Source organism: Aricia agestis, chromosome 14, assembly GCF_905147365.1.
Source record: "Aricia agestis chromosome 14, ilAriAges1.1, whole genome shotgun sequence".
Classification (NCBI taxonomy): domain Eukaryota; kingdom Metazoa; phylum Arthropoda; class Insecta; order Lepidoptera; family Lycaenidae; genus Aricia; species Aricia agestis.
Window position 1 is genome coordinate 10,489,718 of NC_056419.1, and position 10,363 is coordinate 10,500,080.

The 10,363-nt window shown below is 34.9% G+C and overlaps 1 protein-coding gene across 2 annotated transcripts in view; it reads left to right on the plus strand.

Annotated features, from left to right (window-relative positions):
• Positions 1-10,363, plus strand: part of LOC121733860 — a 34,826-nt gene that overhangs the window by 8,176 nt on the left and 16,287 nt on the right. For both annotated transcript variants that reach the window (XM_042124246.1, XM_042124248.1), the window contains exons 2-3: positions 2,876-2,948; positions 9,949-10,146. In XM_042124246.1, coding sequence (XP_041980180.1) covers positions 2,876-2,948; positions 9,949-10,146 — 271 coding nt within the window. The remainder of the gene's footprint in view (positions 1-2,875; positions 2,949-9,948; positions 10,147-10,363) is intronic.

The following is a 10,363-nucleotide window of genomic DNA, read 5'->3' on the forward strand; positions in this document are numbered from 1 at the left end:
CTGACTGAAATTAAAAAGTTATTCTACATGAAGTACCAGCATATAAAACTGGCGATTTTCTGTGTCAGTACAGAACCGCTTCATGCAATTTAAATTGGAGACGATAAACGTACAGTCCGGTCGTTTATTGTTCATCATTCGTTGAATTGGTTGATTCCTCTTTTTTTATATGTATCATAAGCGGTTCTATTTGTGGACGATCCCTCTGTAGTTTCGAAGTGTTCATTCATCTATGGTCTTTTTCTAACTTTTTTTTTAATTCTCTGTAGTTTGTTCTATTTTTTCTTTCATCTATGATCTTTATATGTTTAGGGTTCCGTACCCGAAGGGTAAAAACGGGACCCTATAACTAAGACTTTGTTGTCTGTCCGTCTGTCTGTCTGTCTGTCTGTCTGTCTGTCTGTCTGTCTGTCTGTCTGTCTGTCTGTTTCCAGGCTGTAACTCAAGAACATTAATAGCTAGAGACTTGAAATTTTCACAGATTATGTATATCTGTTGCCGCTATAACAACAAATAGTAAAAACAAAATAAAATTAATATTTAAGGGGGGCTCCCATACATCAAACGTCATTTTTTGGCCTTTTTTGCTCTATATCAATAATTGCATCAGGTAGGTATTTGATTTTTTCTCAATGTCCTTAGTTATATGCTTACTTTAATATTTAATAATAATATTAAAATAAAATAAAAAATCAAGAGGGCTCTCATACAAAAAATTGAAAAAACACAATTTTTGGCCTAATTTTGCTCTTGATACGGAACCATTCGTGCGCGAGTCCGATTCGCACTTGGCCGATTATTTATTTATATCTTTGTATATTAAGAGACCTTTCACGCCCAACGGATGTCGGTCTCATCGTAACTGTTGTAAAATGTTCATCATTTGCTTCATCTTGTATGGGTCCAGGGTCTTCTTCCAGATGTCCTGAATTTTTTGTAGGTAAATTTCTCTACACGAGATCTATCAACAGCAGGAAATTAAAAAAATCGCGAAATCCAGTTCCCATTAGTATTTTTGCTCATAGTTAGGTTTGCTGGGCTGGGCTGTGAATAACACATACAAAATATTTCGCGTGTCCAGATATTATTACGTGTACTAAAATTAATATTTTATGTGCGAGTTTATTGTTTTAAAAGTATAACCTTACATGTTCTCTGTATTTGTTCCTACTTCCTATTAATTGCGTTCAATCAATTAGATTAAGTTTAGAACTGAGAGATTAAATTTTGTGGAAGCAAAACACTGAGTTATAGAATCTACAATATTTCTCTCAATTAGTAGATAATCCTCTCAAATATGTCTTCTCCAATCTACCTAAAGCTCTTGTTTCACCGTAGATCTATCTTCAAAGACTGGTTTTATTTTCCAAAACTCGTAAATTTCCGTAACTCGAATGCCCATAAAAGTTACTCTAAATAAAGTGTCACCTAAATATTTATATTCGGTATAATGTCACGCTTCTTGGTTAAGTCTATGTGGGGGATGTATACGTGTATAATTTGAATGAGAATAGCACCGGATGGTATAATTGAGAGAGGACTGACGTCTCTATTATTTTAACTTCAAAGTCCTAAATAACATGAAATATGGATGCCGATAGGCTGAGACGAGTAAGGAACTTATGGCATAGAAGACGCGCTAAAGCGAATATTAGGTATGTCTTCAGGTATATGGATATTGAATTCCAATTTTATGACGTTGGATCTACGACTTTATTGCATTATAATCTCGTTACCTTTCAATTAGTAGCGGTAGTAATTTTAGATACCAAACTGGGACACTCTTAGGAAAAAGCGAGCAGGAAAATATATGCCTTTCTCTTTCACTCTAATGGGTAAGGCCCTAGATGTATTGTAAAAAACTCACTGTTTAACTTTAAGTATGTATTACTTTTATGTTCTTATTTTTATCCTTCCGTGGGTAGAGATGATCACAAATGTCAAACTATTTATACGGTCGGCGTTTCTAAGTAGTCCTATGCTATATTTGTAAAATTCTTGTTAGTGTGTCCTGCCGCATTGCTGCATCTATTTCTATATGAGATTTGTTTCAAATAGGTCAGTGATTATTACTGATGCTAAACAATAGGAACCGCATAGCTCATCAGCTCTATTGTAGAGTATCTGATCAGTAAAATAAAAATGTGGATTAAAACATAGAATTGGATATTTAGAAACTGGTATTCGATCATTTCGACAGCTTAATTTAACTTTGCTGTTAAAATTATCAAATGCAAACTGCCAATCAATGCAAATATTGTTATGGATATGTGGTAACATATCCATAACAATAAAGATTCATACAGCGCTTCTTTTATATCCTACAAATCGTCATAATAACAATTAACAACGCTAAACACTGCTAACAGCCACCTGATTTGTTTACAAATGCGCATATGCACATGGACTGATTAAACGAATCTTCGAAATGGTCGGAGCACGCAATTACACGGAGCAATCTTGCTCAGTCTCGGTAGAACTTTAAGAGTGGTAGCATCTATTCGTGCGCTCTGAGATGTGACGGGCAGCGTATGCCGGCGTATATATAATCAGTACTAAATGTATCCATGGAGACGGCTCGTAACCGTGACAACGGCTTACCGACTCTCAGCCTCGGATTGTCCAGCGTACGGCAAATAGTCCGAACCTTAGAAGCTAAAAGCGCAAAAACTGACGCAGAAATCGTCAGATACGACCCAAATTTTGAATATCCTTTGAAAGGAAATGCTCTGAGTAGAATCGCTGTCGCTATATTCGATGGCCTCAGCAAGTGTATACCCAGTGTTACCTTCGGTAACTTTGGAGCTATAGCAGTTGCTACAGGAGTGTTAGCGCCGAGAATGATCTCTTATATGGTGATATATCCGTTTTGCAGATTGGTTTTTGGGACGTTGTATCCGGCGTATGCTTCCTACAAGGCTGTGAGGACGAAGAATTTGAAAGAATATGTAAGTAACTTGTATAATTTTTATGCAGAAAGATAAGATAATAATTTATTTTTTTGAGATTGGGTGCATAGTTGTAGATACGTAACTAACAAAACGTCAATATTTAGGTGGATAGTTTGTTTTAAAAAATGCGCTAATTGTTAAATATTACATCAATTTTAAATGTTTCATAAGTAACTAGTTTCGAGCCGCAAAATTACTGTCGTTATTTTTACACTTTCTAGTTTTAAAATAGTTATTGAAGTTGTAGAGTTTGAACAACGCTGAAATAAATGTAATGTACAGAAGATGTATCTTTAGTTAAAGAATGAATCTTTAGTTAAAGAATATGATAAATACGAAAGCTTTTCAAAAGCTCTAAAATCAACATTAACTTAGTTTTTCAAAAGCTCTAAAATAAAAAATTGTCCCCAATTAGTAGGCAACTTTTAAAGCTTCCACGATGTAAAGTTTGACCACGGTGGAAATGCGAATGAATCGACTTGCAGTGACTCAGTTGCACTTTGACTATTTTTAATTTTACTGTAGAGTAGCCCTCTCTTGGTAAAGTTGTGTGGGATTATATTATCGTCTTAGTTAATCGAAAGCGCGATTCAGCATTATGGCGCTGTAGATAATGATTGTAAATGAATGGCCAAAATGGGGGTCTGCTTGGAAAAGTCGAAAGCAGAAATTTTGACTTTGGTACTTTGTTTAGACTAGTTAGGAGATAAACATACTAAAAGTCCTGACCCCTCCGAGGTGAGCCCGAGGGAGAGGGGGGGGGGGGGGGGGCAAAGAATGTCCCGTTTTTTGTTTTTTTGCTTTTTTATCAAAAATAATAGCTATAATAAATAAGAAACTCATAGCGAGGCAATGATTGGAGATAGATACAAAGTGTAAAGGACAAAGTTGTAGAGAATTTAATTAGCTTTCATTATGTAGTACAAGAGAATTTCGTACGAAGCACCGTTTTTGAAGAGTAGGTAAGCAAAACACCAAAAAACGGGACCTTCTTTGACCGCCCCCTTCCTCGGGCTCACCTCGGAGGGGTCACGACTTTTAGTATGTTTATCTCCTAACTAGCCCAAACAAAGTTCTGAAGTCAAAGTTTCTGCTTTCGATTTTTCCAAGCAGAATCAATCGTTTACTAGGCTACTGATGGTCCGCTACAGGTGTTAATAATTAGAACAATAACAGAACTAAGAGCATTAATCAGCGAGGAACCAGTGGAGCGGTGAAGTTACAAAACGGCCTTGTATCGGGCGACGGGCGCTCGCAACCGAAACGCTTCAGTTACTGCCGTGTCCTTTGTATTACTTTTATTAGATTTCCTTTTACTGACACTCGATCTGCAAGTGTCTGTTACATACAAAATGTACATAACATGAAAAAAAGGCGAAAACTAAAAAAAATATTGATATACCTACGAGGTGTTAACTCAAGTTACAAATAAAGGAACATACACTAGTAAAAATGTTAAAATACTAAATAACCGTAGGATTTTGATGTCGAAAGCGCATGTTACTTTAAAAGAAAGGTAATCATTACCACTACCAATAGTAAAAATACCAAGTCCCTAACCCGTGGAACTTTTGAATTCTACGACTTTAAAAAATCCGGGATTGGCGGGATTTGTGGACTTTGTTTTTTATTACACTATTCGATCGTATTGCTAACAAGGAACAAATTCTGCGAAGTAACTATAGTTGTCAAACTCTAAAAAGTATCAATTTTCTAAGAGTGACATTTTTTGACGAAATATCTAAAGAAAATGTGTAAGAAGTTAAAAATTTGTATAGAATTTGTACACAAAGTTTTATTTCTGAGTATTTAAATACTTTTTTTCAGAATTTTACATGTTGACCTACCACCGGTTCGGGAACTAGCCCGTCGAGAAGAATCAGCGTAAGAATCTAGCACGGGGCCACTTTTTAAACAAAACTTTAAAATTATTCTTTTAAAAATAGGATTTACAACTTAATCTATAATATATATATATATATATATATATATATATATATATATATATATATATATATATATATATATATATATATATATATATATATATATATATATATATATATATATATATATATATATATATATATATATATATATATATATATATAGGTCTAATATATATATTAGGGTGTCCCAAAAAAAATAAAGTTGTTTTTTCATAACGCATACCCTCTTATTTTGTTCGAATAATGTCAAAACTACCGTATATAAAATTTCATGTCATTTGAAACACGGCAACCCGTGCCGACTTACATCGAAACATGTGGGTACTTGTTTACTAGGCGCGCGGCAGCGATCGTACCGATATTCATGTTAGTACTTGTTTGTTTAATCAGTGAACGCATTATTTTCGTACAATCAAGATGTCGGTCGAATTACGCAGTTCAAAAAAGGATATTTTTTTATTAGGGAACGTAAAACACCAAATTACTGGTTCAAAACTTCCCTCAAATGGACAAATACTCGCAGTTCTATTCTTTTTCTTTCTTTATACTCGCAGTTCTATTCTTTCTCTTTCTTCTCTTCTTATTATTAAGATTGACGAAGATAGGATGTTCTTACAACGACAGAGAGAACCAGGACGGCCTGGTCACTTAGCTGGAGTAGACAAAAAACTGGTTGAAAAGGAAGAAAAAGCGCGCGTTAGAAGCATCGAAGAGCAAAACCGTCGTGCTAAACACTATTCAAAAAATGTTCAAATTGTTCAAAAAATTCCGAGAAAACTGGAAAAACATAAATTCTGAGGGAATAGAGAGTCACAAAGAAAAGCTATCATGCCTGAGTGATGCAAAGATTAAGAAACTGTTAGGGTTTTACCGGAGAGAATTAACTAAATATATTGTTAGAGATGACTATCGCGAATTAATAGAGCTTCCAATAAAATTTCTTGGCGGTGATACAGAAAATAAATTTAAAATCCGGCCTCCAGGCGCTATGCACCAATCTAAGGTGGATAGCAAGAGCTATTTACTCTCTCAAAATATCATTTCTAAGCTCGCAATGCAGAATAGCAAAAAAGGAAAAAGAAGCCCTCCTCGACGTCTGTCTATTCATCGTCACATCTTATGTCAAACCTTGGTTGCAATGTATTTTGGCAGTGAAAGCTCCTTACCAAGACCTCTGCTTTTTAAAAGCCATGAAGGCCTACGAAGCAGTTCACAAAAGCATCTCAAAGGCAGCTTTACAGAAGTTCTGTCAGCACCTGTGGTATTTGACCGATGAGGTGACTATTTTGTCTCTTTTTGATGATGATGTAGACCAAGAAACTAAAACTAAAATGGTTGCTAACTTATCCAACACAATTCCATCAGCTCATGGTAAGCGCTACATGCCATCAAAACAAGAACTCTGTGGCCCACTTTACAAGAAAAGCCTCGAAGACTTTATTTCTGTCAAGAGCAAATCTTTGTTTATTCGCCTAAAACTTGATGACAGCTTTCTTAACGAGTCTCCCTCTTTGTGGTCAAATATTTCTTCGTTTCAACAGGCTAAAATGAAAGTACAGACCTTAAGAGCAGTAAACGATACCGCCGAAAGAGCAGTCAAGTTAATGCAAGACTTTCATGGCTTGGTCACTGTCGAAGAGGAACAAAAGCAATTTCTACTACATTGCGTACAAGAACACAAGCAAATGTATCCGGACTGTAAAAAGCTTACATTGAAAAGAAAATATGAAAAATAAAGCCCTGTTTATGTTTATTATGAGAAAAATACAAGTTACTGATAAAAATTTGTTTTATTAACTGAATTAAAATTAAGTTCTTAAATTCTCCTATATTACCTCCATACTAACTTTCTGGTTCAAACTTTGGTGCTAAGTCGGCACGGGTTATCATCATCCGATTGCAATAATATTTCATATTTAAGCCTTAAGGGTCAAATCGAAAAAATATAGTGGGTATGCGTACCCAAATTCACAAAAAAAAATTTCGCCCTTATAGCTTGGGACACCCTAATATATATTGATGGGACTTGATACACCAAGCCTACGTCATTAAATTGGGATGCTGTTAAACTCTTCCATGGGTCAATGTATGCGTTTTTATAATAAAACTTAAAAAATATTTCAAAATCTTTCCATTAATAAATTGAAAAAGGTAGTCAAAAGAACATTTTATTTTTGCTAATACATTCAACGATTTCATAGGCGATGGGCGATGGCACATCTTGGCAGTTGGTAGCTGCTAGCAAGTCTACCTTAAAAGAATATTTTTTATAATTTTGTGACTTACACTGTTTACTTATATGTTAATTTTTTACATTTTATAGATTAAGTTGTACATCCTATTTTACAACTTAATCTATAAACTGTTATAAAGTGGCTTTTTAATTGAATTATTCGGAACTAAAAAAGATCGGAACGGCTCCTTAAGTTTATCTCCACAGTTAGTAATTATAGTCTGTCATAAAGTGGCATTTTAATTGATTTTTTCGGAACGAAAAAAGATCGGAACGGCACCTTAGGTTTATTTCTACAGTTTGTCCATACTTTCGCATTTCCGCTGGTCGCCGTGCTAGCACTACTGGGTGTTTTACTCGGGGATTTGTAATTAAGTACTCTTTCGAATTAACAAATAAAAAGACGATGTCCGTTTTTTGGGCTACAATAAACACTGTGCGGCGCGATATACTAGCTCGGTCGCAATATCGCAATAATTATTATTAACTTATGAAGTGACCATTGTGCATCGATTTTTTTTGGGATAAAATATGTTATTGTAAAAATATTAACACCCTATTTTTTTTGGTTTAATGGACTCACCTAATGATACCTAAGCCCCAAAAAAAATTTGGCAGGTAGGTTGAATTGCACCCTGTATGATTCATTTTTATAAAATCGCAAAATGCAAGTCTGCTTGCAATTCATTCGTACTAATTTGACATTTGTCAGTTTGACAGTTTTGACAATTCATTTGCTGAATTGATTGAGAGAAATTGCTAAATGTGACCATTTTAGCCCCGTTGGGTGGAGAGCGTTCCAAATAACTATACAATATACACGCTCTCGAAAAACATAGCTATCCAGGTGCAGTCGGGTAAAAATTATCAAAATTGGTCCACCTACTGTGACAATACTCTAGAGGAGTTTCAAACGGAATTTCTAAGGAAACAGTTTAATTAAACTTTGTGCTTAAGAGGATACACCAGGGGCTAGAGAAATGAAAAAAAAAAAGTACGTGTAATATCTATAGCTGTCTCCCTTACCTCAAGCCCATACCGCAGAACGCGATAGAGACAACTGCAGAAAATCCAGAAAATCAACGATTCGTTCTCCCCTGATTCCTTCTCCAAAACTTAACCGATTTAAGTACTTTTTTCATTAAAGATTAAAAAAAGGCTTGAGCTGTGTTCCTATGTTTTGCTTTTTTTGTATAATCTAGCCAAATCTGTTTTCTGGACGTTTGAACACAGCGGAAAATCTGGCCATTTTTTTGGGTTTTTGAACGTTCATATCTTATTTAATAATTAAATTATGAAAAAAAAAGAAAACATAGGGACATTGTATTAGTGGCCGTAGATATTCAGGAAAAAAATTATAACTCTACTAGCATTATCCAGGGAGGAAACAGGGGACAACGTTTGTATGGAAAAAACGGCGGTGTGGACTCCTCTTAAAGACATACATAAAATGATTAAATATTGTACACTGGCTGTGCGTTAATCATAATGAAACAATTTTAGGGTTCCGTACCCAAAGGGTAAAAACGGGACCCTATATTTACTAAAACTTCGTTGTCTGTCCGTCCGTCTGTCTGTCTGTCTGTCTGTCTGTCTGTCTGTTTGTCTCTCTGTCTGTCTGTCTCCAGGCTGTAACTCAAGAACCGCTAGAGCTAGACTTCTGAAATCTTCACAGATTGTGTACTTATATCTGTTTCTGCTATAACAACAAATACTAAAAATAAAATAAAGTTAATAATATTTAAGGGTGGCTCTTATAGAAGAAACGTGATTTTTTGGCCTTTTTTGCTCGTAATCAATAATGATAACAGCTAGGCACTTGAAATTTTCTCAAAATCCTTAATTATATTTGTACTTTAATAATTAATACTAAAATTAAAATAAAATAAAATAGCTTCCATACAAAAAACAATATTTTGTCTACTTTCGCTCTATGCCGGTAAGGAACCCTTCGTGCGCGAGTCCGACTCGCATTTGGTCGATTATATGTATTTTCATTTTCTAGATGATCCAAAAACCTAGGTATTAGGAGATTAAAATACTTTCCCATATCTAAAATCTAGGTAAACAATTAATATTCAAGTACAAAAAGTTTTGAAAAATTGTTCCATAATTAGAGCCATTTTTAATAGTGCTTAACTATGCCAAACATAATAGTATATATATGGAAATGTTTAGATGTCGCTTTGCATAATGCAAAAATGATTTCAACCATTGTAACTCTACCATGGTCAGACCATTCACTGTGGTAGTGAAGGTCACCATATTGTTTTGGGTTTTGGTACCTCTACCGTCAAGCTGTGGTGGACAAAGTAATAATTCTCTTTGTAGACCATACCAGTCAAGATTTTCAATTCTATTTAAATAAAAATTCAGAATAGAGTAGGCCTAGGCCAATAGCAAAAATCAAAGAAAAGGGAAGTTGTTTTCTGGAGATGAAGGATCAGTCTGAATCATGTAATTTTTTCGCGTCGTAAGCATTGCTAACTTATCCTGTAAAATAAATTATAGTTTTCGCATCCAAAGTAATAATATTATATTATCTTTATATGTTCGAATATATTATATTCTACTGAGCGATCTACAAGTCATGAACGGTCTGTAACACTAGTTTTTCAAGTACAAAAAATATTCAAAATAGGATATTTCTCATCCATTTTGAAAGTTGAGTCTATATGATGCTTTTTTTAAGGAGGGAAAATAGAGTTTACATGGTAGGTACATACCTACCACCGATACTTAACTTTTATTAATAACTTCTTTCTATAATAAATAACTTTTTTCTATAATAAATAACTTCTTTCTAACTTTCCAGGTAAAATGGATGATGTACTGGATAGTGTTCGCGCTGTTCACCTGCACGGAGACTTTCACGGATGTCTTCCTATCATGGTTCCCCTTCTACTACGAGGTGAAGATCGTGCTGGTGCTGTGGCTGCTGTCACCAGCGACGAAGGGCTCCTCCATATTGTACAGGAAGTTCGTACATCCGGCGCTGTGCAGACGCGAGCAGGTGATAATCCTTGTCCATACTAATATCTAGTTGTTAAAGTGTGTCTGCAGTGTGTCTGTCTGATGGAACTTAGAATGGGGATATATTTTATACGAATGTCAGTGAAATCCGTTTTGCTGACATATTATATCTATTATCTACTACAAGACTCTAGTATGTATTATAGTAAAATCATTTGCAAAATGTGTGTACTAATAACTCCAGCACACGTGGCCGG